Source organism: Porites lutea, chromosome 12, assembly GCF_958299795.1.
Source record: "Porites lutea chromosome 12, jaPorLute2.1, whole genome shotgun sequence".
NCBI classification, from domain to species: Eukaryota; Metazoa; Cnidaria; class Anthozoa; order Scleractinia; family Poritidae; genus Porites; species Porites lutea.
Genome location: NC_133212.1, coordinates 1035411 through 1063276, shown reverse-complemented (window position 1 = coordinate 1063276; position 27866 = coordinate 1035411). Strand labels below are relative to the sequence as shown.

At 39.7% G+C, this 27866-nt stretch overlaps 1 protein-coding gene and 3 non-coding genes across 4 annotated transcripts in view; all 4 read left to right on the top strand.

Moving 5' to 3' along the window:
* The first annotated feature begins 2351 nt into the window (after positions 1-2351).
* The window catches only part of LOC140953938 (transient receptor potential cation channel subfamily A member 1-like), a 28754-nt gene continuing 3239 nt past the window's right edge, over positions 2352-27866 (top strand). Inside the window, exons 1-26 of the mRNA XM_073403318.1 lie at positions 2352-2471; positions 5049-5142; positions 6220-6395; positions 7662-7769; positions 9183-9291; positions 9514-9611; positions 10389-10436; positions 10571-10756; positions 11246-11440; positions 12172-12258; positions 12530-12615; positions 13284-13445; positions 14505-14619; positions 15723-15892; positions 17376-17460; positions 18190-18246; positions 18472-18549; positions 18825-18895; positions 19214-19373; positions 20686-20727; positions 23623-23661; positions 23954-24034; positions 25088-25254; positions 25760-25820; positions 25918-25986; positions 27045-27218. Coding sequence (XP_073259419.1) covers positions 2367-2471; positions 5049-5142; positions 6220-6395; positions 7662-7769; positions 9183-9291; positions 9514-9611; positions 10389-10436; positions 10571-10756; positions 11246-11440; positions 12172-12258; positions 12530-12615; positions 13284-13445; positions 14505-14619; positions 15723-15892; positions 17376-17460; positions 18190-18246; positions 18472-18549; positions 18825-18895; positions 19214-19373; positions 20686-20727; positions 23623-23661; positions 23954-24034; positions 25088-25254; positions 25760-25820; positions 25918-25986; positions 27045-27218 — 2823 coding nt within the window. The 5' untranslated portion in view covers positions 2352-2366. The remainder of the gene's footprint in view (positions 2472-5048; positions 5143-6219; positions 6396-7661; positions 7770-9182; positions 9292-9513; positions 9612-10388; positions 10437-10570; positions 10757-11245; positions 11441-12171; positions 12259-12529; positions 12616-13283; positions 13446-14504; positions 14620-15722; positions 15893-17375; positions 17461-18189; positions 18247-18471; positions 18550-18824; positions 18896-19213; positions 19374-20685; positions 20728-23622; positions 23662-23953; positions 24035-25087; positions 25255-25759; positions 25821-25917; positions 25987-27044; positions 27219-27866) is intronic.
* Positions 15257-15340, top strand: Trnal-cag (transfer RNA leucine (anticodon CAG)). The gene has a single exon. It is a non-coding gene; the product is annotated as a tRNA-Leu (tRNA).
* Trnal-uag (transfer RNA leucine (anticodon UAG)) lies at positions 15584-15667 on the top strand. The gene has a single exon. It is a non-coding gene; the product is annotated as a tRNA-Leu (tRNA).
* On the top strand, positions 18639-18722 carry Trnal-cag (transfer RNA leucine (anticodon CAG)). Its single transcript has one exon. It is a non-coding gene; the product is annotated as a tRNA-Leu (tRNA).

Sequence of the window (27866 nt, the reverse complement as noted above, 5' to 3'; positions counted from 1 at the left end):
AAGTGGCTTTGTTTGCCCTTTCAAGGTTTTAATAGAGCGTTTATAAACATGTACTGGCGTGCAGCGATTTGCTTAACTAGAGCAAATAGCGATACACCATTCTCTGTGCTTGACGAAAGCCAGTAACAAAGGAAAAAGGAATGTAAGAAAACAGATTACAGAAAATCTTCTCGAGTCTTTTTCTTACGAGAGCTAACAAGGAAAGATTTCCTTGGGTTTCCGACTTCCGTCTAAAAATATTAGAAACCTCTCCTCAGTTTTCCGTCGTATTTTTTGGACTTTTCAAATTATTTTCTTTATTTTCAAACAGGATCATAAGGGAGGGAAATGTGTCTTGCCTTTGAATCCCAATACTTCTCAAGAAAACTCTCAATTAATTAGTTTAGCTTTGAGAAACAGCGGAGGTCAATCCATGAATCCCTACCTTTGTTCTGGGATTTCGCAGTTTGGACACGATCGCTTAGGCCCAATTTTGATACAATACATTAAAACAAATTCACTGTCCGTAGAGAAGATGCTATTGCATACAAGAATCCGCGGCAGCAAGTTAAGGCGATTTTTTTTATAGCTAAGTCAACTATGGGAACGGTCCTCTGAAATAATTCCGGCTTAACGGGGAAGGAAGTGTTCGCTCTGTTTACAATCTGTAAATTGCAGCTCATTTAGGAGACGTTTTAATAGCATTTTAACGTTTCGCATATGTGAATAAAGCTTTGATGATAGGACGGTTTGCGCAGGTAGAATTGGGATAATTTTCAGTTCGTGAACAGTGTACAAAGTATAGGCTGGATTGCTGGTGCTGAGTTTGAGTGCTGGCAGAAAATATATATGATAACGGATATATTCTATAGCTTAAGTTATTATTGAAGTTGTGAGTAGCCGTATAAACCTAAGAATAATTGAAAAGAAGTAAAGGTAAACTTTCCTGACAGGTGTTCTCGCTAAAACAAACGGTATTTTAACCCATTTTAATAAAACCGTTTATAGTTTTCACGCTTATTGATTGCGGGAAATGCACGTGATATAATTTGTTGATAGAAGACTGGGTTATCGCGCACTTTGTCGGCAAATGGGAACTTTAATTTAAGTACCGTCGCTCGGCCTAATGTACTTTAAATTGAAGTTACCGACTTATGGTTTCTTCGCTGTTATTACAACATGCGGGAAGATCACTGTTTGGAAAGGAAAATATCAACTCAGGATTAGATAGACTGGCCACAATTTAAACGTAGCTTCAAGGCTTGAAGGAAAAAAGTAATTAAAGAAATGTATATTCATCCTTTAACCTCTAGACGGTCTCTTTTGTTTTATTCGCCCAAGCGTTGGTTTTAACACTATCGAAATTTGCCATCGTCTACTGAACCAAAACATACAGTCATCGCTCTTTTAAGACGGAGGCCTTTGGGAACCGGTCATTGGATGTTTAGAGAGATTTCCACTTTCTTAATTAAGAGATAATGATTACAAATTATATATACGTCCTGAAAAAAGGCAGGGACCGAGTGTTGTAAGTAGAGAGGTGTCTGCTCATGGACAGTCAGCTGTGTCCAATGACCAAAATTAATACACATTCAAATAATTTCTTAGCACCGCTCAAGCAACATTAATTTATTTATTTATATTTGATTCTGGAACAACTGGGTTAGCATTAGATCGAGCTAGTTTAAACAGAGTCCTGTAAAAGAAAACAACAACCACGTCAAACAAATAAACAGATAAATTGCAAGTCAATTCAAAAAGATAAAAACCACACCGATGAAACACAACGAGACTTGGCACAAGAGAGCTTGAAGTTTCGTTTCGCCTACGACTTGAATGATCGAAGTCAGTGGCAAGTAAGTTCCTGATCTAATGTTGGAAGTTAAGGATGTTCTAAGACCTAATGATAATGTAATTTATTTAATGTTTTGATCAGAGCTTTGCTACCCCGAGGCAATCTCAGTGTTGGTCGACATTGCTTATCAGTTCCCAAACAATGATGATTGTTAAACTCCACCAGCTTGGAACTGAAAGTAGATGAATTAACACTTTGTATCTTGACCTTCATAATAATAATAAGAAGAAAAAAGTAGGCAGAATGTAATTCTCATCAACATGTTATTGCCAGAATATCATAAAAGAGCCGGGGTTTGACTGAAGATTCGAAACTTTCATTAAGTACACGAAATTCTTTCATATGTCAGCACCAAACTCTTTAATTTGCTTTTCCAACCAAACAGATTCCTGCATTTAAAATTAAAGTTATATATAGCTTCTTCTTGTGGGCGCAGGCCGAACAATAGTGACCGGTTATAAAAACAAGAAAATTATTTTTTTCCTTTACATTTTGCACTGTCTGTAATTGCGTGAATAAGTCGCAGCTAAGCATGGAAGAGGAAGAAGAAAACCTCGAGTTGTCATATCTAGAAAATGGCTCCCCACGCAGCAAAAACAATGGAGAAAAGCAGCCAAGAAAGTTTTTACTTAAAAGAGTGAGTACGGAATTTAGCCAGCGCTAGTAAGATAAATTTTTCTTGGGTGTTTAGAGTTATTCCTTATTACGATCCGGGAGTCGTACGATCAAACTCGTCAAAAGCAGGTAAAAGATGTTTCTGATAGTTCCGTCGCGAAAGAGCGAAATTATAGGGATCTGTTAGAGAGCATCACTTAAACTTGGATATAAAGTTGTTCACATTTTGATTAGCAAGCAGGAATCACTCTTCGCCTTGCAAATCCTTAGTTTCATTAATATGAATGGCCCTCTTGCGTAATGGCAGAAAGTTCAGAAAGTTGAGCTTTTACAGTTGGGTGTCCTGTAGTGTGCTAGAAGCCAGAACTTAGAGGGTTCTTGCGCCGCTATTAAACAGTTAATCATTAACTGTACCTCGATATAACGAACAGTTTGCTTGTTTTCCCAAAACTTCGTTAAATCGAGGTTTTTGATATAACGAAGCCTCGATATTACGAACAAATTCCCTAGTCCCTTGGCACTTCGTTAAAATCGAGGTTCCCCTGAAGTCTTCTACTAAGTTTTTATAATGGCAACTTTGGAGATAGTTTTTGCTCGAAAAAAAACTTTTGGAAGTAAAAGGTCCATTTGGCGGTAACGTAGAGTGGTTTATTTCCCATGACATGTACTTTCATCCAAGCCGCCTCACAGTTTGAGTCCAGATTACTTTCGTGGGTCGCTATCAATTTGTTGGAAACAGCTGTTAATACACCACCACCGATTAAGATTTCGGTCTTTTCGAAAAATCGTGTAATTTCCACCAAAGATTTCCGATGAGAGAATCGAATTACCAATATGGGTCTCATTAGCATTTATAATATCTGAATTGTATGTGGCAACCATGAGTTGGAAATCTGGCCGCTTCGAATGACTCCGCAGGCTGCAACAATTTAACGACAACACTCGTAGTGTGGAGGTACATTGTGATGCCTTTCCATTCTTTTGTGATTGAGTTGGAATAGAGCCCTTTCCATCTCTACGCGAAGTTGGCGGTTGTCTACAAGGAGTTGATGAAGTGCAAGGCTGGCCGTCGTTTGTTGTTGCGTTGAATGATGAAAATCGGGTAGTTGATGTAATATCGTTAAGGGGCGAAGAAGAGTATCTTTACGTTCAGACTCTTCGGGTGACCATCATACAGATGCCAAGGGTAATGCCGCAGCTATTACTGGCACTTCTACCAAACACGCCCGTTTTAAACACCACCAGGTAAGATATGAATTTACAGACTGCCTTAAACGATTATCAGACTTTTGCGAGGTAAGTTTATTGAAGATTGTGACATGGTGTCTTTTGAAAGAGCGAGGCATTATTGACTTTAGTATTAGCATGGGCAATCAGAGGTTTCATGCCGGTATTACATCGAATAACATGCACATATTTTCTATTAAGAGTTAATAAAGAAAATTATTGGATGGTGGTATTGAACTTAAGGTAAGTCTCAGTCATATATTGTGCATTTTAGACAACGTTTTTTATGAATGTGAGGGCATTAAAAAAAAAACTTCCATGCAGTTCAAGAGTATAGCTCAGGGGCGAATCTACGGGGAGGGTGCAGGGGGTGCGCACCCCCCCCTGAGATGACCTGCGGTTTTCTAATACAACTGGTATTCTGCAAAAAAAAAACTATGTGGTTTATTGGTGTTGAAGTAGAGCAAGAGACGAGTGCACCTTCTCCTACAAAAAATCACTCCTGGATCCGCCCCTGTGGCGGGTCGGGTATGGTCGAAAATAAGTAATTTAAGATTTCATATTCCTTTCTGCGGTCTACCCTAAATAAACAAGTTTTGCTAGTCAGTCATAAAGCTTAACGCTCTATAAATTTAAAGCCCGGCTTAGGGAAAGCATTTTGCTTTATCGAAGGGCGATATCGTTACATCGTTAGGGTGTGTATTTGAAGGGATTTTTATTCTCTCAAATCTACAAGTACGATGCTGAACAATTACTTTGCATCCTACAGAAAACTTTTAAGATTAAACTAGTTTTTATGTTATCCATATAAACCTTAGAAACTGAAATCGTAAATATGCCGCGTTGTCGGACTTTCAGATGTAACAATTCTGCAATGACGGGATGAACTTCCTTTGTTTGCCATTACGTTCCGCTAGCTTGATAGCGACATGTTATTCCACTGAAGTGCATGCAACAAGTTTAGCTATGGCTCTTAACGATATTTTCAACTTTCACAAAGTGAGACAGCTTTAACTTCTTTAAACTCCTTAATAACAAGTCGCTTTAAGGAGCAATTACTGTCATACCTACAGCTGTAGCTAGCTACTAATGAGTTCGAGTCAATAACCTGAATGAAAGGCGTCTGGACAAAGCAGGGGGAGATTGAGCTCATACAGGGTCACTGATCAAAATTTCCTCTTTTTGCTCTTTTGCTTTTCCTCTTTTTTCATCCTCATCTCATCCCTTGTCTGCCGCTGTAGACGAACGATCATACGACACAGCTATGCTCCAGTTATTTCCACTAAAGTTTTACTGAGAATTAATTACCAAAACGCGTAGCAGATTTGAAGTTGTTATGTAAAGCTTCTTTGTTTGTTTTCACCTTTCACAGAAAGCAGGCAAGGGAAACAAGCTGCAAAAATTACATCTTGCTGCTTTTTCAGGAAATGAAGAAGAGGTTCGAAAATTGCTTGGAAAAGGAGTAGGTAGGTAAAGTCCAAACACTATGAAGTGAATTTAGTGTTCGAAGTTAAGGCGTTCAGTTCTTTATTGCTGTTGTCTTGTTTTGGCCAGTCTCGAAGTATCACTGAATATGTCGCACGAAACTCTCTCTGACATATTTCATATAGCTTCTGTAATAATCAATGATTATTAAAGAAATTCAATTCTGAAGGAAGGCGGAGTAGGCGATACCCAAACGCGCAATCCCTCATGGTTGTGGATTTTGTTTTCTCTTGATGAATGAAGTTTATTTCTAAAGGAAATGAATGTTTTTACGGCTTATGGCCAACAATTTATTCTGACTTCCGGGTCATTGTACATCGGAGACATGTAAGTTCTCTAGTCATGAAAGCGAGGCACAAGGCTTTAGCTCGTTGTAACAAGAAATTTAGGAAAAATGCCTTCCCTTTCCTGCCTTTAGCTCTATTTTTTCTTTAGGGGATGGCTGGTTTACCCTCACCTTTGTTCTTAATGTTCTTGTGTATTGCCCCAGCTTTTTATTCTTTGATTAAAAAAACGGCCACGCGAGGCAAAATTCGTTCGTTAATAGACTGGTCATTATTTGGTGTCCCAGCAAAAAGAGCTCACCTAAAGCAAGACTCCACCAATATCAGCGTGTTGTTCACATTTCGCACCCTTCCTACATCTTGTCTAACTTTCAAGACTAGTCGGAATCTTTACCCTCGCAGAGCCGTAACAAGCCTTTAGAAACTTGGAGGGGGGCGGGGGCGGGGGGGCACAAAGATTTTAGGTAGCTCATAGTCATTGTGTTTGAAAAGCAGAGGGTTTTTGGTCCGGAGGACCCATTGGACTGGTCTCTGTATCTTAAAACCTGAAAATATTTCACCTAGCTGCAAAGACATCATTGTGTGCTCTGGGAGATGAATTTTTATTCTCAACTTTTATGCGTGAATGTTTTGACTTTTTGAGGCAAAAAACTGGGGTGGGGGGCACGCCCCCCCCCCCCCCCTTCCGGCCCCTTCCCATGCTACGGCCCTGCCTCGTCATCATCATTTTCGTCAAAAGTAATTTGCAATTTCTATCATTCATTCCTTGTGCAGATGTTAATGCGAAAGATACATTCGGCAAGACACCACTGCATAATGCTATTCTTGGCAAACACGTGACCATTGTTGAGCTACTTCTTAAATCAGGAGCTGATGTGAAGTGTTTGGACGAGCGCGGTGACACGCCACTGCACAATGCTGTTAGAGTGGACAGTGAAGCCATTGTGGTGGTGAGCTTTTAAACAACCTAGTTCTCAGGGCTTTCACTCGTTATTACTGAGAGAAAAGTCCTGGGAACCAGTTTGCTTTTAAAACTTCTTACACACCCGAACGTTTTCTCTCACTGTTAGTCTATTACACAAACATCTTCCTATACTCCTCTAATCTTCTCAAGTTCTGGTAATGAACGGAAACATCTGTGCTATCTTTATACTGTATCTCCGAAACCTCTTTGTAAGTAATGGTTAGGAACATGAAAAAGCTTGAATTGGCCCTTTCCAGCTAGTAATTCACGTGGTACAACTCCGCTATGCTGGAAAGCAATACAAGAGACGCAATGGGAGAAGACAAACGAAGGAAATTACAATTTTAAATGATGTGAGTCCTTTGCTTGTCTTCCATCAGTGCATCTCTTACTCTTCAGCATGGTGGTTTTGTACCACGTGACTGACTAGATGCGAGGGGCCTATTGTTTAAGCTAAGATAGAATGCCCTGTAATTAGCACAGGGGCACCCAACGAGAATATAGTTCAAAATCACTTGAACATAGCATTGTTGAACGTATTTTAGTATTCAAACGGTAGATATGGGCATATTTTTATCCCCTAAAAATTTTCCATCTGTTCGGATTTCCTAGCTGAAAGTCTAGTGATCCGAGAATTATGAGGAATCAAAACTTACCTTTTCGAAAATTTGTGTCAGAAAAAAGGCTCCCGAAAATTCTAGGTTACCTTTTTAAGGTAAAAATCCGTTAAAAATGGCCAATTATACCATTTTTTACATGTTCGAAAATCTTAGGAGAGGCAGTCAAGCAAGAAATTCTACAGCAAATGTTCCGAAAATTCTAGATCTCAAATCGTCTTCCGAACAGATATTTTCCAAAAATTGACGTCTGGTGTCCCTGATTAGCAATTTCTCAGGTTGTCCTTACTCGACTGGGTAAATGTGGGGCCAAATTGCACTTTTAAACTGTTTAAAGGGACGAACTTCGATCCAGATTTATCCTTCGCAACATCGCAAAAGCCGGTAAAAGAAGCATTGGTATTTATATCCCCACGACAGTCCCACAGTGCATTTTGACACAACACTGACCCAGTCCCACGCCCAAAATCAAACTGGCCAATAGTATATCCAGTAGAACTGAGACTGTGATATTTTCCTCGAATTAGAGGTAATTTGCTGAACAATAAACAGAAAATCCAATGAATGCTCCCTGTTGTCTGCCTTGGTTAGAGCTCGCGGAGTCATTCTATTTATATTATTTTCTCTTTGCACAGCTTCTTCTAAATAACACTAAAAGTAAATCCAATGCCAAGGGATTTGGTTCATACACACCTCTACACATTGCTGCCCAAATTGACAGCGTGGATATTTGCAAGCAACTGGTAAGTGAAAATGTATTTACATTCGGCGGAGCTAAACGTAGTGGCAGTGACAGAGAATGTAAATACTTTCCTATTGGTATGAACGTACGTGAGCCGCTATGGCGTTAATTGACTGTATTGTTATTAGGTTTATAAGGTTTTGACAGTTGTAATGTATTCATCTCAGCTCTCGAACTATCAATTCATTTTTATATCTTACTTTATTCATCTATCGATTGATTTTTTACCTTTAACCCCCAGAGGTTGTGCGACCGCATCGGTTGGGGAATACGTTCCCAATTTTTTCCCGTTGGGTTTTTGGGTTTTCGTATCAGGCGGCGCACGTGAATAGTTTAGCCTGAGTGACTTCATTTAGGAATATTTGTATACTATTCTTTAGTTATGATGTTGCCAGACTTTGTATGTTATTTGGACGGCATTAAACACTCAGGCTCCACAGTTCGAGCTGCGCACCGATTCCCGTCTCTTAGTCGTGAATATAAATAGGAACATACACTCCTCTACCTTCAGACACTCTTGGTGACGACAATTGTCCGGATTCAAGTGTTTGTCACTTACGATAAGCCGACAGGAATTTCTATACTGGACTGCTCTTCTGGTCTGCTCCAGCACTACTGTATTTCCTTATTAGCTAAACCATACAGTTAAACAAGCGGAGCTACAATTAACAGTCCAGACAGTAAGTTGTAGAGCGTTTTCACATGACATCACGGCGGCCATATTGGTGTCCCAAGAAAATGAAACGGCGGCCATGTTTGTGCTCCAAACCAATCGTGTAGGAGTCGAACTCTTTTCTTATGTAAAAACTTTCTTTTGTTCCAATAAATTTGCATAACGGCTGCACCGTAATTTTTAGGGAGTTATATAACTCCAAAAATGAATAAAAATTTTAGGTACAGGATAAGCCCTTTTTGGGGGATATTTTGACTCCTAATTTAACTCCGAATTTGGGGTCATTTTTAGTCCTGAAAAAGAGTTCTTTTTACTCCCAGTCTGGAGTTAAAATAACTCCGAAATGGGGTTACTTTTACTCCTTACATGGGTTGTTTGTACTCTTTTTGGAGTTAATTTAACTCTGGAAGTGGAGTAAAAAATTTTAGGTACAGGATAACTCCTTTTTGGTGGTTATTTTAACTCCTTAATATCTTGGGTCACTTTTACTCCTAAAAGAGAGTTTTTTAAACTCCTTTTTTGGAGTTAAAATAACCCCCCCAAAAATAACTCCACTGTAAGGAGTTAAATTAGCCCCACTAGAGGAGTTATAATACCTCCTTGAAAATTACTGTGTGGACATGTGGGTGAAAACACGCTATAAGACACGCAATCCTGGATAGAGGGCCAGACCTAACAGGCAAAAGGTACTAACATTAAAACCAAACCTAATTTGACGTTAAAGTGTTTCGTCTTTGTTAGGTTGAACACAATGGTGATATCAGTCAGAGAGCTGAAGATAAGATGACACCATTTGGCATGGCAGTATCCAAGGGGTCACAATCTGTTGCTGAGTACTTTGTCAGCATTTGTAAGTGTCCTAATATCACGTGATCATGATTTTCCCGCCATTTTTAATCGTTGCCGCCTGGCGTTAGACAAATCCAACAAGGAATTGGGCCTTGTGGTAATCTATGAGTGACTAGCAAAATGGTGATGCTTCAATGTATACGTAACTAGTGTTCTTCAGTTTGATGAGAGAAGGCCGAGGCCTCCCCAATTAACTTTCAACTATTTGATAATTTTTCATCAGTGGACGAAAAACAACTTGACAAAGACAATCTCCTTTGTAATGCTGATAATGAAGGAAGCACCCTACTACATCTAGCAGTGGACAGCGGAATTCCACAGGTAAGTGCATGCGCCGCGAGTCGACGCAATAGTTTTAGAGTGCTGTGTCATGTCTGTGTAGTTTTTTTTTCTAATAACAGTGGCGGAGCCAGGGAAGGGGCCCGCCCCCCTTATTTTTAGACCAAACTGAGGCCCAAAAGGCCGAAAAAAAATTTTTTGGGGACCGCCCCCCCCCTCCCCCACCCCTCCCCCACCCCCCTTATCTGAAGGCCTGCCTCCGCCACTAAATATTGCCAATTACGCGTCCTAATAGCTCACAATCGATATATTAAATTTCTAACATGACTTCGACTTTTTCTGGTCATTTTTCTATATATTTTTTTTCTTGGCGCTCAAGTCTCTTCTGGGAATTGCGATACAATGGAGTCGTAAATAATGTGCAATTTTGACCCCGAAGCCTCGGAATCTTGTTAAAATTTTAATATATCGAACGTGGGCTATTAGCTATGGAACTTGAGCGATCGAAATTACTTGTAATGACAAAATAATAGCTTCCTGCAAAAACACTTGAAATATGTCTGATAAGCCTTATATCCAACGCTACAAACAACAAAAATGAACTTTGAGAAACTGTTAGGCTAGTGACACAGCTTCTAAGGCACATTAAACTATATTTCTTTCAGTTGATCTTGTCAGCCTAAACCGGCCCTCCGAAAGGAAACAAGATTGCATTCTTTCAACTGAGAGTTCGCATGGTCTAACATATCTCCGATGAAGTAAAACTGGATTTTTTAAAAAAGGTTAAACGTGTATTAATTGAAAGTTCTTTTTCCTCAGATCGTGTCACTGTGCCTGCAAATTGGAGCAAATGTGCGTCAAACAAAGGTAATGGCCAATTACATCAAACACTGTCTTACTAGCTCAGTTTTTCCCCAGCTCAGGAATTCCATCAAAAACGTCTTTGCTTAAGCTCGCTAAAACAGGGCAGTTTCAACACAAAAATATATCCACTTTTGTAGGAGGCGGACAACAGTACAGCGTTTCATCTGGCATGCACACAAGGCTCACTGGAGATAGTTCAGCTGCTGGTCGGAGCAGACCCTGATTTGTGTAAAGAAGAGATACTAGATGAGCAAGGAATGGTACCCCTTCATCGGGCAGCGCTGAACAATCACGAGTCTGTTGTCAGCTACTTAGTAGATGAGGTATGACGTGTATTTTGTCTCTATCTGACCGACGGATTGCAAACCAGCCCGTATTTTGACGTTGGTCAAAAACACGCGTGCAGTCAATCAAAAGGTCGAGGGTGAAAAAGAATGAGCTACAATAAAGAATAATCCTGAGCATTTGTTAAAAATGTGGTACCATCTGTGGTATAAAATTCACAGCTACAAGGTGAAGCGTAAAAGGTCCTCTGGCTACCATCCTTTCTTGCTATCATTTATATAACGTGGGGGTTGACTGCTTTAACAGTCGACCTCATTGACTGTAAGACCAGCTACAGTTGGATGTGGAAAGGTCTTGATCTACCACGCAACTTCCCCCCTCCCCCCGTCCTCGCCAATTTACCACATAATAACAAACGACAATTCTTTCCATTATTGGATCGACCGCCATGTGGTCCATACAAGTATGAAGTCCAACAGTACTGAAGAAAACGAGGGTATGTAAATGTAAGTTCCTTCTCTTTTCAGGGTGCTCCGGTGGATCCCCGAGACATTCAAGGTCGCACCCCCCTTTTCTTAGCTGCGTCAGCTGGTGGAACAGATACTGTTAAATCGCTAATGGACCGGGGGGCCGATATAACACTTAAAGATGTTGAATTGCGCTCACCCTTGCACGCAGCAATTGTGGATGGAGATTCGTCCACCATGGAAGCCTTACTCAAGGTAATACGTTTGGTAATTATGCAAAAAATGGTTACTTACACGTTTAACCGCCTCCGGTTAGCTCAGTTGGGAGAGACGCGCTGTGATTTCAGATCTTCTATCAGTTCAGATGTTCGTGGCATTGGGCGGCAACGTTAAGCTGTTGGCCTTATCCTCGTCATCCTTTCTTATCAGTTGCAAAGTGACGTAAAAGAAGCCACCCTGCTGTTAGAAAATAGTAGGGGATGTAGACCCCCGGGTGGTGTGATCTATCTCACCTGAGGGTAGGGGACTGTTACGGGCCCGCGGTAAATGGCGTCATGAAGTTGAGGTGTCCCTTTCAAATTGGCGAATCAAAATAAATGAATAAACAAATGATTTAGCCTTTCTACGAAACTGGACAAAGATGTACCATATAACAAAAGTTCTGATTGTGTTTGACAGAGTTTGTCCCAATCCTTGCGCCTTAATCCTCATGAGCAAACAGCAATTTCAGCCAGAAGAGGCAATTTACGCTCTTTGTTTTCAAAACATATGTGTGCGGTCTGATAAACAAGCCGCGGGCGGACCGACGCTATGCTGTTGCTGAGGGCGTAGTTGGGAAAAACGTTTCCTAGAATCGCTTGATTCGCTCACCCTAGGATCGGAAGAACTAGCGCTCAAACCATCATCATTTAATTTATTTAAAATGACATATTTGCTTACCAGATTATTTACAGCTACCTTTTTTTATTTGTTATCTTTACTTATAGAGTCCTGCGGCGAAGGCTTTAGTGGTTGATAAGGACGTTACTGGATACACCCCAGTGCATTACGCTGCACGGGATGGTTACTTGCAGGTAAATGTCCTTATTATCGAGGTAAGGTATTTCTAAAATTCCATTTCACATCACAAAAAGGCACGCGTTACTGGCATCTCAGAGCTCTCGCAACCAATAACCTCATGACCTAACTGACAGACGATAAAGCAATACACAATTTAGTCTGGTGACTCTAACGTTGACTTGCTCGCAAACGTCATTCACTGAACAACACTGCTATTCTGGACTACACACACGGGCAATCATATTCAGCCTATTAATTTAATAATTGTTGTTTCCCCATCTGCAGCACATCACCCTCTTCATCAGCAAGAACAAGGCGGCTCGTCAAGTGACGTCAGACTCACTGGATACTCCTCTTCATATCGTTGCTCGGTACGTTTTGCGGACCTACGAGAAAATCTAGGCGGATACCTCATAAAAGCAAATCAACGCTTCATGAAATTTACGCGATTTTTAATTTAAGTCGTATCAATTTATGTATATGTTAATTTCCGCGCCATTAATAAAGTGGAAAGTTAATTATCGTTACTTTAATTTCCATTATTTTGGCCTCAAATTCTTGATACACTTTTGACAGTCTTGACACCTATGAAAGAGGAGTAACGTGTTTTATCAGGGTAGTAGTAGTAGGGAGGAAAGCTAATAGGAGGGAGATTTCTTTGGCTGACCCCCTTCGTACGTTTATGGGAAGCACCACGAAAAAAGTTCCCATTTCGGATTATGCGTTTTATCCTTTGTTCTTGTCATCTCAACAAGTTTTGTTTCTTTGTAAAGGTCGTGTTAATTTCCTTTATGCGAAAGTCGTTTTCCATTATATTCGCGCTAATTTAAGTCGCGTTACCTTTCAATACCGTAATTTCATGGAATATTAAATTCCTATAAGGTAAGCGCTCTGCAGACTGCAGACCTACTTAAACCTTGTGAGGACCATCACGTGATCTGAACTTGGAAAACCTAACATACATCCTAAAATGGTCTATGAAAACGCGCTTTTTTGAGGAATTTTTTGTCGAACATAAATCATTGTTTGCTTTTTCCAGGTATGGCTGGCTACAGATTGCTGAAGCATTACTGGTTAAGAGAAATGTCCGAATAATCAATTTGCAAAATAATAAGGGAAAAACGCCCCTTCATTACGCATGTCACGAAGGGCATGAGCATATAGCCAAGCTTCTGTTGAAGAAGGGCGCTACAATTGAAAGGTGATATAAAGATGACTACCTCGCAAAATTTACTTAGATCCACTCGTATTTCTTTTATTCATCCTTTCACGCACTTCTTTTTTCTTAAACAATATTTAAAATGACAAAGATAAAACTGTAATGGCAAATAATTAGTGGCCAATAAAAGGGAAAAACCTGCAGATCGTCTCCGGGACAAACGTGGATCTTCACATGCTACAAACTAAACTAATAAATTAGGAATTTGTTTGATCGTTCGGGAAAAAATTTATTACTGATCTGATTCAGCTGATTGGTTCGATGCATCCTAAGTTCGACGTCTGACCCAACAGACGATCTTAACTTAATTTAGGTCGACCCAAATTAGAGTTTGGTTCGTCTCATGAAAAGTTCGATGTGTGGCCTAGACCTTAGCCACTCTTCTTGTAATGTGCTGCTGTTTCTCCAAGGGAATCCTTAGTATTACTATCTAGCTATTTAGATTTACAGTCGAACCTCCTCAATTCAGGCGCAAAAAGGAAATAGAGCCTAGTGTCCGCATTACAGAAATGCCGTTTGTATCAGAGTCAGGAATCGTATAAAGTTTTAGTCCTAGTGGGACCAAGAGAACTGTCTGTCTAGGGGTGCCCTCCGTACTATGCCGGGGGTGCCCTAAGAACAGGTTTGACTGTATTCAACATCGATATATAGCCGAAAATTCGTCTTCAAGAGAACGTGCTTTCATTGAATACTTCAAGATGATATCTAACAACAAAACTGTTTCCCGCCAAAAGCCCTGAGCGGACAGCAAGACAAAATTATGACGTCAGACCGGAGCTGTGCCGTGTTACCCGCAAATGTTGATCGATTCACTTTCATAAATTTGTGAAAGTGGAAGTTTTCTTCATGCGCTATATAACAAAAACTCAGCGCTGAGATGTTCGAGAAACAAACTAAACTCTCTCCCACTGACCATTCGTTTAATGGTCAATATAACATGGTTTTTCGCGTGACACTGTCCCTTCCCCCTAGTCCGGCTATCTTGTTCTGAGTATTAGCTTAATAAGACCTATGTAATTTCTCTCGTCAATTTATTATCAGAGATCATCATGACCGCACTCCACTACACATGGCTGCTGTCAAAGGCTCCGAGCGCTGTGTGGAGTACATACTGCAGACTCACCCTGAAAGTCTCAACGCTCTAGATAAACATCAGGTGCAGTGTCGGACTCACTTGCTATAGCCCACGTCCAATATTTTGAAATTCTATCATGACTCCGAGGCTTAATATGACTCCGAGGCTCTAGGGTCAAAATTGCAAATTTTTCACCGCGCCATTGTCTCGCAATTCCCAAAAGAGAACTAAGCACAAATAAAAACCAAACCAAATATAGAAAAATGACCAGAAAGCCTCGGAGTCACGTTAGAATTTTAATATATCGAACTTGGGCTATTTGTGATTACTCTCAGTTATACTACTACATGAGAAATTTCTGCAATTTGATTGGCTCAGAGCAGTGGTATTTCTGCTTAATTTGAAATACCTACATGTGAAAATTACAAACCTTTTGCGGGTAGTAGTATAAACAAATAATAGCATGATTTGTACGTGATATTTGGCATAAATACCACTTGTGATATTTCAAAATTGTCTCAAATTTCACTCGCCTAACGGCTCGTGAAATTACGTATAACAATTTTGAAATATCACTCGTGGTATTTATGCCAAATATCACTACATATCATGCTATTACCTATGCTAAGTACTGTGGTAGCAACATGTTATTCTTGGAGACGCAGTTGATGAGAAAAGAGTTTTTTTAAAAAACAAGATCAATTATTTAGGGCATGTTGTCAGGATGGCCGAGCGGTCTAAGGCGCTGTGTTCAGGTCGCAGTCTACTCTTGTAGGCGTGGGTTCGAATCCCACTTCTGACATGTTTACATTTTTGAAACTCTATGTTTTTGTTTTTGTTTTTGTTGTTGTTGTGGTAGTGGTTGTTGTTGTTGTTTAAATTAAAATCTGGTAAAATCGTTCAAAGGATAAAGGAACCCCCCAAAGACTTCTCTCGTCGTTACACAGGCAAAACGTTCAGCCGTTAAACTTTCGTTTTACGAGGACATACGGTATTCTGCTTATCCTTTTCATTGTAAATAGAATGTTTACGCTATCACTCGTGTGTCAGAATGGGCGAGTGGTCTAAGGTGCTGCGTTTAGGTCCCAGTCTACTCTTGTAGGCGTGGGTTCGAATCCCACTTCTGACATTCTTGTATAAACATGGTTGAAACTCTATTTTTATTTTTATTTTTTTCTATTCAGAACACGGCCCTGAACTTGGCTGCAACTACTGGCCACGCATCTCTCGTGTCATATCTGCTGTCCGTAAAAGAACAAGAAATCCTGTTAAACAAGTATAACCAGAATGTGCTGGACCTTGCCATATCCAACAACAAAGAAAAGGTTGCGATGGCCATAATTGAACACAGCAGGTAGGTACAAAATGATTTCTCGAGGCGCGCAAGGAAAAGCTCTTTGTAAAGACACAGCCTTTGGCGGAGACAACCTCGAAATTACGACACGCGAGGTAAACACACGTGAATCCCCCGTGCGGCTTGAATACTATGCAGGCTAGTATTCGAAGTGCTTTTGCTAGTCTTTTCTGTAAATGGGACTAATAAATAACGTGGTTGCCCAGTTGCATACCATAATTTTTTACAGCGGAGCACCATGGAAGAAACTTTGGTTATCTTTGTATCCAAGAAATTTTGGTTTGGACAAAATTGTTCGTACGTGCGTCCTCCCCTTCATGTTAGAGGATGTGTTGTGTCTTTTTAGCTTTAAGGTGGCTCGATACAGTTTTTCAGGGTCAACACCTCCCAAGTTTGAGCATAAACTACGTCGCCATAAACAAAGTGTTGGAGAAATTAACAGCACAGTTGTATTAGATTAAGATGAAAATTTGTTATGATCATGGTTGCAATGGCATCGGAGTTGTCATAGCAACGAAATGACAATATTACCTATTTTACTTGCAGTAGTATATCTCGGCACTGGGAACTGTTCTTCGAAAATCATTCACGAGAGCTTTTTCTTCAATAGCAGCCTCGATGTTCGTGAAGTTTAAGCGAAATCTGTAAGAGCGTTATCGAGATATTTTGGGATAAAGATTTTGAGGTTAAAAATACGGTAAAAATGGACAATCTTGGTGTTTGGCTGTTATCTGTAGAAAATGAAGCGCTTTTGACATGCAATTTCACCTCATAGTACTTTCAACCTTTTTAAAAACGTGTGTGAAAGATCAAGGAGATAGCTCCAGCCGATTGCTAGATGTATTGGCCCTGAAAAACTGTATCGAGCCACCTTAAAGTCTAAGGTATACAGCCATTTCGAGAAGGTTATCGGAAAAAGTGCACGCGACAATCCTGAAAGGTATTGTGGGTGGTTCTGAGTTTACTGTTCTTCACAGAAATTTGAAAGAATGGCACGTATGGACGTATGTTTGCGAATGCTAAAGGAAAGCAATAATAGAAGATTCGACACTTACAATGTCAGGAACAGCGTATTGATCATATCCCATATTACCTTTCGGGATGGTCGCGTGCATACTTTTTCGAACAACCTTTCTCGAAATAGCTGTATACATACTGTGTTTAACTTACTTTAAATGGACATCGATGTTATGATCGTCGACAGCTGTCATAATAGAAAATAGGGTATCCGCGGAGCAGTGTCACATGACTGTATCGCAATCTCATTGAGGTGACGTAAATTTATCCGCTTATTACTTTTCAATTGATCCAGGCACAGGTCTAGTTTTAAAGGAGGAATTCAGTTCGCTTCTTGCTAACGGCAAAAGTTGAATTACTTAAGAAATAAGTTTCTTAACAGATCCCTCAAGAGCTTCGCTCTTGGTCTTGGCTGGATATCTAGTTACTGTGAATAACTAAGTATTCTATCTGTCCTAAATCATAGGTGGAAAGAGGTGATTGACACCACTGAAGGTGGAGGTGTATCTCAGATTCAGACACTTGTGGCAGAAATGCCTGACGTAGCAGAGGTATGTACACTTCATTCTCAAACTCACTAATAATTCATGAAACGAAACTCACCACAAGAGTCACGGGGGAACTCCCATATCAAAGATACCGGAATGCTCGTGGGAGAGTTAGCCGGCTCTATTAAATCCCATACCAATTGTAGAACATTATATATCATATGTAACAATTAGCAATTATTGGACAAGGTTGAGCAAAATATCGTGAATTGTCAGTGGTGAGCAGATCAATTATTCGGCTTCGGCAAATAATTGATCTGGGAGACACTGACAAATCACGTTATTTTGCGATAACCGAGTTCAATAATTGTTTTATCATTCGATCACCGAGTTTGTTTTTTTAATGAATATCCTCGGGAAGCGAAGCGATCTGCCATTTTCACGCAAGAGCGATCGCAAGAAGGAGAAAAGCACGGTTTCCTTTACGCATGTGCAGAATATTATTTGCAACCAAACACAGTTGGACGGTATTGCGCATGAGCACATCATTATTTGTAGGCAGTTATTTGCAGGTCACGTGGTGGGCTCTCGGTCAATGAAAAGAAAGAAACATTTGCATCGAATGATAATAGATATTTGCCACAACATTTTGCTGCCTACCTTTACGCGGTGAGCGTCGTGTTTGGGACACAGTGTGTGTTGCCGTATCTTGTAAACCTTTTTTTAACTGACTTCAAACAAATGTCATTGCTTTCATTTGAAATTACTCACTGGATGACTCTTTTTCTCCAGCGCGTTTTAGACAATTGCATTGAACAAGATGGAGATCCAAGTAGTAAAGATTTCAAGGCAAGATAACGAAACAATGCTCTTTTACTTTAGTCATTTTACATTATTCATAAGTGTTTTATTACCCTCGCCTCCACAAAAATTCTCCTTTCTCCCGTTTAGTCCGCCACACTATTTGATGCACATTTACCACATAATAGTGAACGAGACCATAGAGTAGCTTAATGTATCGAGCTTTCCATGTTTCCAATTCGAATAATGGATTGATGACTCTTTATTTGTCAGGTAACATACGATTTAAGGCTAATACAAGGAAAGCAGAGCACGACGAGTCCACTGGAACACTCTCTCGACGCGCTTAAGGTATGAAATTCCACCAGGTTTCTACTAGTGATAAAAGTTCTTGCTTGAAATCTGTATGATTGCGTTAAAAAGTAATTTTCAGCCAACTCGTCAGGATGGCCGAGCGGTCTAAGGCGCTGCGTTCAGGTCGCAGTCTACTCTTGTAGGCGTGGGTTCGAATCCCACTTCTGACATTATTTTATTCTTTGCAATTGTTCTACATTTTTCTGGTTTTGTTGTCATTCTTATTTTTTCTTATTTTTTTGATTTATTCCCTGTCTGTTCTTCTTCTTAAGACCATGGCAGAACGACGGCGGGAGAGATGTTTGACTCACCCTGTGTGCTACGTCCTCATGAATATTAAATGGTTAGTTTCTCTGTTCTTTCCTGGGTTTTATGTGTTATCCATTTTCTGTCAGCGCGCTCAGGGTTTGTTTTCTCGTTTTGATTGGCCAACAAAAAAAATTCGCGCCACCCTCTTAGCCAATCATAGATAACTTCCTGAGGTACGTGCTCATGATTTCCTGCGCTGAAAGAGGCAGCTCAGGTAAGTTGATTGTGATTGGCTAAGAAACTGCTCAATACATCATTTACGCACTGGATTGAAACAAGAGAGGATAAGAGATTCATCTCTTCTGATTGACAGAAAAGTAATAGAATATCTGTTTATTTTTTTCTGTTATAGGAAAAAATTTGGATGGATAACATTTATCGTCAACTTGTTGCTTTATTTGGCGTTTCTTCTTCCTTTTACTACCCTGGCTGTTAACCCCAAGATCAACATTTGTGTCCTGTGCAATTATAGCTTCTGTAACGAGACACCTGCAATTCCAAATGGCCAGTCAGTAAGTCAAAGTGCCAAGTAAAAATACATTCGAACCTCCATGTGCAACTACGTCTCGTAAGCGACCACCTCCCATAAGCGACCGACGATAAAAAACACAACAATTTTCTCAGTCAAAGCCTTACAGTTGGAACCTGTAGTAAACGACCACTTCCTGTAAGCGACCGCGACCACTTTTCGGGGATTTTTCTATTGTTTGAAAGCGACTACTTCACCCATGGTCTGATCTCTATACACACCCTATGTACTGTGTTACTAAAGTATACAAACAACTTGTAACGACAACATGGAACTACACATATCCTAACTTAGAAACCGCACACGATAAATTACCTTCCATAAAGTAGATGTGTCCGGACCTCTTCTCGGAAGAGACCTCTGTTGTTCGATTCTTGTAAACGACCACTGAGTCTTCGCGAATTCACATTTTGCGTGGTCGCTTAAGATAGGTTCGACTGTAGAATGAAAATTGAATGAGCTGTGACGTCACGGCTGTCTAGTTCATTTTGTTAATAATGCCAAAGTTATGCGTCTTTATTCGCTATGGAACTTGAGAAATTTCTTGTAAATGAAAAAATCACAGCTTCGTTTCAAACAAATATATCTCCTGAGCATTATATCAAACGCTACAAACAACAAAAATGAACACAAGTGAAGATTTATACCTTTATGTTTCGTGTTCTGAGCAGTGATTTTTCTGTTTCATTCAGGGGTTTCGTGGCAGATTTCGTGATACAGCTTCTTTAAAGAGATCTGCTTCGGCTCCAAAGGGCCAAATTAGCCGTGCAGACACAATTGAGCCCAATTTGAATCACGACAGCCTCACAATTATGTATTCTAGCCCATAATGTTAGACCCGAAAATATTATACTCCAAAAAACTAACCCCATTTTGGTTGCCAAAACAGGTTTTTTTATTTACTTTTTACATGACCCGTCGTTTCGTTTACTAGATTTACGCCCGATGACTTATGGGTTTTTTTCCTGGTTCGTGACATCTCATCTCTTGCAACCCCGTGGTTTTGTTGTGAAGTAGAACAATAAGGAAAATTAAGTTTGTCTTTGTCACCTGAAAGAATATAAAGAAAATTGGAAAAAGAGCGCATTTGCAGGGAGCGACATCACCCTCCAGGCGTTTACTTTTTAAATTCCCTTTCTCAGTCTCCTTGTGTTTCAGAACCTTTGCGAGGCCACAAAAATGCCTCTGTGCAGAAAAGAGTTTTTCCGTATTTAATTAATTCTCTTCACACAACAACATCATGTGTTGCTGGACTAGTTATATATCTCCTTATGCCTTTACACTGTTCTTTTCAGGAGTGGCACGATGAAATTGACACCTGCACCACATATGACAAGGTGACGCAACACTCTTGTATTTTCTCTCTTTTTTTTTTCCTTGGTCCGGTTTCACTCTGCCAGGAGAACCTTTCTTTCGCTTGCTTGATTTTGGCGTACTCTTGAAAGCCTCTACATGAATCGATTAAGATCTTTGTTGCGCATGCGCTGCATGTTGCTAGTATACCGTTTCGAACCCAGGCCTAATAGCCCCACCCTTGGTTCAGTGGGCTCAGTTATGACCATCGATTATCGATAAACGGATGTTCGCACTCGAAAAAAACAGTTTGACGAGAGAAACGAGACAGGTAAATTCTTACTTAAAAGCCTATTTGGATATCTCATTCCACCTCAATCGCCTGTGCTTTGATGCTTAGACGACAGATACACTTTCCCTCGTTTACGAACTAGTTTTGGAGTTGCCCTTTAAGTAAAAACCTCACACTGTTACAGTTACTTCTGTACCTAATTAATAATTAATTATTAAAAATTTATAACGCGCCTTTTCCATGCAAATATGATCAAAAGCGCATGACAACTCGTAAATGTTAAAAGAAAATAAAAACTAAAATGAGCAAAATAATTAAGGCTAAGAATAAACAACGCTAAAAATTAAATAAAGATTTAAAAAAAAAAAAACACTAAATATGTTACATAGTAGGTAAAAAAAATTACATATCAAAAGCTAGTCTAAAAAGATGCGTTTTTAGTAGAGATTGAAAACGTTCAAAATTGTCCTCAAGACCGATGTGAAGGGGCAGATTGTTCCATAAATTAGGGGCAGCAGATGAAAAAGCACGATCCCCTAAAGTCTTTTTCAGTTTTAAACTAGGATAATTTAAGATAAGACCGCTAGCTGAACGGAGATTATAGCGCGGCTGTTCTTTGATAGCAATCAAATCGATCAAGTAACCAGGTGCATGACCGTAGATAGCTTTAAAAGTAAGAAGAAGTATTTTAAAATCAATACGAAATTTGACAGGAAGCCAATGTAACGCACATAGTACTGGTGTTATGTGACTGTAGCGAGGGACATTAGATATAAGTCGAGCAGCTGCATTCTGCAAGCGTTGTAGTTTAAGTAGATGAGCAGAGGGTAAACCAAATAGAAGGCTGTTGCAGTAATCTATACGACCAATGATAAAAGCATGGACCAAAGTTCGTGCAGACTCCTGGGACAGATATTTTCGAATACGCCGAATATTGTATAAATGGAAAAACCCAGATTTACAAGTTTTTTGGATCTGTTCCTGGAGACTCAAGTTAGAATCGAACCATGTCCCTAAATTTCTTGCCACAGTGACAGGAACAACGTCAATGCTTCCTACAGTAAGGCAATCAATATTTACTTTACCTGTTTTATTTACCTGTTTAAGTGTAAAGCTTTTCTATTTTTAACGTAACAATGAATTTCAGACGACAATGGTGTATTTTTACGAATACCCTCCCATACATAAAGCTTCACCTTCCGTGTTTTCTGTAACAAAGATTTTAATTTCTTTATTGGTAGTCTGCTAGGTGCACGATCGCGTCGAGAAAAATGACTAACCTTATTTAAACCAACGGAATTGTAGGTTCTGTTATAAATAAATTTCCCACGACGAGATCTCAATTCAACTTCTTTTATTTCCTCCAGAACACAATTTTCCATCTGTAAAACTAGCTCATTACCTTCTCTTGTCGTCACCTCGCTGCCATCAAAACACTCTAACACAAAACTTGCTGATAATGCAAAATCCCGACGCACAGCATCGTACATGTACCGCGTCACAATATACACAATTAGATGAAAAAACACAACACGCAATACAAAAACAAGCACATTAACCGTCAACCTGCTAAACAAAATTGAAATAATAAAAAGAATTGTTACAGTTATCACAGTAGTTCCAAAAGAAGCCTCAGTCCCTTTTGGTTTCAATTTTTGACAATCGTCTCTTCCTTCATCGGAACAGATTTTTATCACAGGCAACTCGTTGTGTTCCGCAATGCAAAAATCAAAATCACTATTGTCACACTGATAACCAGCTACACAAATCTTGCGACTCTCAAACTTGTTAAACATTCCTTTGTTCAAACTCTTGTCCATTTTACACGTACACTCCTTATATTCCGATTTGTCATTGCTTCTATGGGGTCCATGAATCTTTGATGTCATTGAATGTCTTGATAATTTCCTTTGTTTTTCTTTGAGTTCGCGGACCAGCCCATTCCGAAAACACTCAGTGATATTTTTTAGTGTGGGCCTACCGCGAACAGTGTGTGCATTTGTAAGCTTAACCCTGGATAACATAACTGAACAATATATTAACACGTTCCTCGAAACGCCGCGGCCAAACTGCTTCTCACTGCTGCTTCGAAAAATTTCGGATCGAACGATATCCAAATCGTCCCTCATTGGATTATCCACTCGACATAACAAAATCGACCAATCACAAAATAAGGAAAAGAAAATGGAAATAAAATAAAGAAAACATCAAATTGACCTCCTAGGAAACATGCTGTCTTTCTATGATTGGTGCATTTCGATCCTCTCGTCAAAAAAATGTCAGACGCCAATTATCTTAGTGGACTTCTTAGGAAACGAAAGTTTACTTCAACGGGTTCAAAAGGTCATTTTTGGTGATTTGTGATTGGTGGATTTCGATCCGTTTCTGTGTTTCAAGGTTCGTTGCTTATGATCTTATAGACCTATTCGGCTAACTCAATGTTGTACCCAATTCAAATCTCCCGGGGATAAGATTCTTTGTGTATTGTATTTGCATTATAATGTGGCATTCACATTTAAATGATATGGAAATTCCTGAAACAAAACGTTTTATTCCCAAAGGGTTTGAATTGGGTACAACATTGAGTTAGCCGAATAGGTCTATTGTGACCAAAACCCGACGTTAATATTCCAAATATTTTTGATAGATTTCATCCCAGGACTTCAGACTGCCAAATTTCAATAAGGTAAGAATACTGAACATTCAGATTAACTTTTGAGATCGTAAAAGTGCGATAAAGTGCCGTGTGCTCGCAGAGCTTTCTTTCCCACATGCCTCTTATCTTGTACAAGACGTTGGCATGGCAGACATTCGCCTCGCTTCGCTTGTTTACTTCCCTTGCTTATGTTAGCACGTATTGCGTGCCTATTGCACATTTGCGTCAAAACAAGCCGTTTTCATTACTCTATTTGGGCCACGCTCAAATAATTATGAACGTATTTACATTGTAATTGTCACATTGTTTGCTTATATTCTAGACTGTCGTGTTTCTGCATTGCTTTGTAATTATCTTTGCCTTGATTCACGTCATAAAAGAAATTATGCAACTTGTTCGCCAGGTAAGGATCCGTTAATTTTTCTTAAAAAAAACCTTGGTGCAAGTTAATTTTATTTCCGTACTTTTAGCCGATATCACCTTATTGACATTGTTATTTATGTAATTAAATAAACCATTTGTATACATGTGCAAGCATCACGTTAAATATGAAGAAAAATGTACCCATGTAACACAGTTCCAAGGTCAAATGTATACCATATACCTACAAGCATATATGATAACAAAGCACAGGACGTTTGTATCAAAACAAGGTCACCGTCAGCCTCACATTTACTCGAAGGCCAAGGTACTAAGTCCACAACTTTAAAATTGTCCATTTGTCGTGGCCGCTGAATAAAAGCACCGAAGACTTATTTGTACAGGGTTGGTCTCAACCTAAAGTAAAATATTCACATATACCGGCGAGAAGGTGCCTGAATTTGAATTTCAAACAATAGACGCAGTTGTACACAGGTCTTCTTCTGAGGCTAACCCTGTATGAAAGAGTTTTCTTTGCTTCTATGCAGCGGCCGCGACGAATTCGAAACTCGACTGTTGTCTTTAATTTTCTAAACAATGTCTCGACGGGTCTGTTCTGTTCGGGATACGACAATGATCGTCGGAAATCCTCGCGTAGTTTTGTAGTCCTTTTGACGATCAAACGCAACCGTTGCATGTCTTGTTTCCACGCCTTCTCCCGCGCTTTACAATTGGAAACCGGTCACGTGTATTTGCTTCAAGGTGTTTATTGGTTCATTGTCTGTTTCTATTGTTATTAGCAAAAGTAATTAGCGAGTCTTCATTATCTATGGTTTGTGGAGGTTCACAAAAGTCACGAGGTTTACTTTTGGGGGAGGTCATTTGAGTTTTGCCGTTGCCCGAGGGGGGTCATATGGATGATCAAAATTGGGGCCATACAAGATGCCACTCCTCCCCACCCCCCCCCCCCCCCTTCGCCATAGCACCACAAACCATAAATAAGACATTCAGTATTAAAATGTTAAAGCACGAAGACCGAAAACATTCATTCAAAGCCAATTTATTGGTTTTCATTTTCGTTTTTGCCTTTTCACAGCGCCTTAAATACTTGACGTCCGCAACGAACCTTATCGAGTGGGCGATATACGTGTCTGCGTTATACTATGTATTTCCAGTATGCGCCTGCAAGTCATATTTCAAAACCATGGCAGCGGCCTTTTCTCTGTTCTTTGCTTGGCTCAATCTTGTGCTTTACTTCAGAAGGTTAGTCATTCCATTTTTCTCAATAACGCCTCACGCAGCAAACACGAGGTAACTGTGTTAGAGTTTGTTTAATAAGAGTGCTAAAGATCAAGAATGACTGGTATTTTTGTTGTTGTTGTTGTTTTGTTTTGTTTTGGGGGATCAAGGATGGCCCAGTGGTAAGAGCACTCGCCTCTCACCAATGTGGCCTGAGTTTGAATCCTGGCGTCCACGCCATATGTGGGCTGAGTTTATTATTGGTTCTCTTCCTTGCTCTGAGAGGTTTCTCTCCGGGTACTCCGGTTTTCCTCTGTCCTTGAAAACCAGCCCTTCTAAATTCAAATTCGACCTGGGACGCACGCACACGTTTAAAAGACTTCTTAAACCTCCTAAGTACTTTGTGGGTAAACAAACAAATAAATACAAATTAAATTACAAGTACAATTTTGTTTGTTTTGTTTTTTGTTTGTTTGCTTGTTTGTTGTTCTTGTGGCTGTTTTGTACCATTTCTTTCTTTTCTTTTCAGACTTTCGTACTACGGAAAATACGTGATAATGCTGCTGACAATGTTTCGGACGCTTTTCCAGGTATTTATGTCCATGAAAGAAAACAATGTAATGTGAAAAAAACTTATTCGCGGTCGGTTTTAACGCTTTGTTATACCATGATATCTTTTTATTTCAGGTCTTGCTTCTCTTTTTTCTGTTCGTGGTAGCATTTGGAACGACCTTTTTCCTGCTTATGTATAACCAGGTATGTTGTATTGTAGATCTCAGTGCCTAGAGAGCTTAAGAAAAGACGAGGACGACTACGAGTACAAGATTTTCTTAACACTAAGTAGTGCGCGCGCGTAATCCAGCGTCATTTGGGCGGGAAAATTGGTGGTAGCCTCCCTCATTCTACTACAAGGGTTAGCGAGAATGTCGTAGTGGCGGAAACAAGTTATCAAATGTAAGAATTTTTATCATTTTGCGGTCGGGAGGGGGCTTAACCTCCTCCAATAAAGATAACAGGGCTAAATTTTGTGGTGAAAATGTACACTCTTGGGTATGTTTTTATTTTTTTACAATATCTGAAAAAACGTACGTTAAATCAAATCGTAATCCTCGAATATAAAGGTCTCTAATAATGTAAATATACAGGACTTGCTTCCCAAAACAGCTATTAACCAATATGATGTTCCGAGAGGGAAGCGCCCTGTTTAGACCGAATAAATGCTTGAAATTTATCGGAAGTTGCTTTCCGGAGTGGTCCGCAAACTTTTATTCAGTCTTGTCAAAAGAATAGTCCAGTTTCGAATTAAAAAATACCGCTGAATACAAACATTAACGGCACATTTATAAAGGGTTAGCCTCGACATAAAGTAAAATATTCAGAAATTCCGGCAAGTAAGTGTTTGAAATTTGAATATACACAATAGACAGAGTAATGAACAGGTCTTTTTCTCCTTGGAATTTGTGAATATATTACTTCAGATGGAGGCTAATTAAGCCTGTAAAAAATGCGTCTTTACTTCTTTAATTCAGCGGTCATAGCGAACTCGAAACTGGACTATTCAACAGCCGCCATTACAATATTCTGCATTGTTTGCTTTGAGGTATGTCGCGCGTGGTTTTAAGGACGTTGTAAACGACGTCTCAGGAAATAAACTTCCGTTAAATTACAACCTCTAGAAATAACTTAAGTGTAATTCACATCTCCCGGCCAACGCCCTAAGATTCCCTCTCTGTGCCAATCAAAACGCGCGAAAATGCTATCTACTGATTTAGTACATACTAATAATGCTAATCGCCTTTTTTTTTCTTTCACAGGAATTCCACACATTTGAATTTGCTTTATTGAAGACATTTGCAATGACCTTGGGTGAACTGGATTATGAAAATGATTTTATTATACAAAAATCGGAGCGGCATTACTCAGAAGCTGTCAATGTAGTCTTTGTATTGTTCTGTCTGGCAATGCCCATTATCCTCATGAACATGTTGGTATGCTATTTTCTTGTTTATAATACAGTCATCAAATTATTTTTTGCTGGATTGCGAGCAGTCTCCTATTTCTGTTTTGAGTCAAAATACATCAAGAGCACGCGTGACGGGTGAGCGGGAAGGCCGCGAGTAGCCTGGGACTAGGCTCCGTAGTGGATGAGGGGAGGAGGTGGGGCGCCAATCGGTCTTCGCTCCCCGATATTTTTTCGCCCTTTTCCCCCACTGCGCAACCTGGTGTCCTGCTGGTCCCAGGCTAAGCCGTGAGGAACAAGGGCGGAAGTACCCTTGTCTCTCCTCCTTTTTATCATCAATTTACATAATTTTACTTTTTCGCTCGCCGCCCGTTGCTCTGAGGAAAGAAAGACGACCGCTCGCGGTCTTACTTTTTGCAGCTGAAATAAACGATGACAGTTCCAAAAAACCTTTCGTTTTATTTGCATAAGTATAGGTAATCGGCCCTTTAACTCGGGCATATCGGACTTGTTCAACTTGAAGGCGGAACCACAGTTTTTAAAACGGACATTCCCTAGTGAAAGGCCTATTTATAAAATGCGTATTTATCACATTGGGAGTGCTTTATAAAGACTTTTTTGTTTGATATGTCCGTAAAATAACTTGGGGAAGTTTTCGAAGGAAAAAAGAACATAT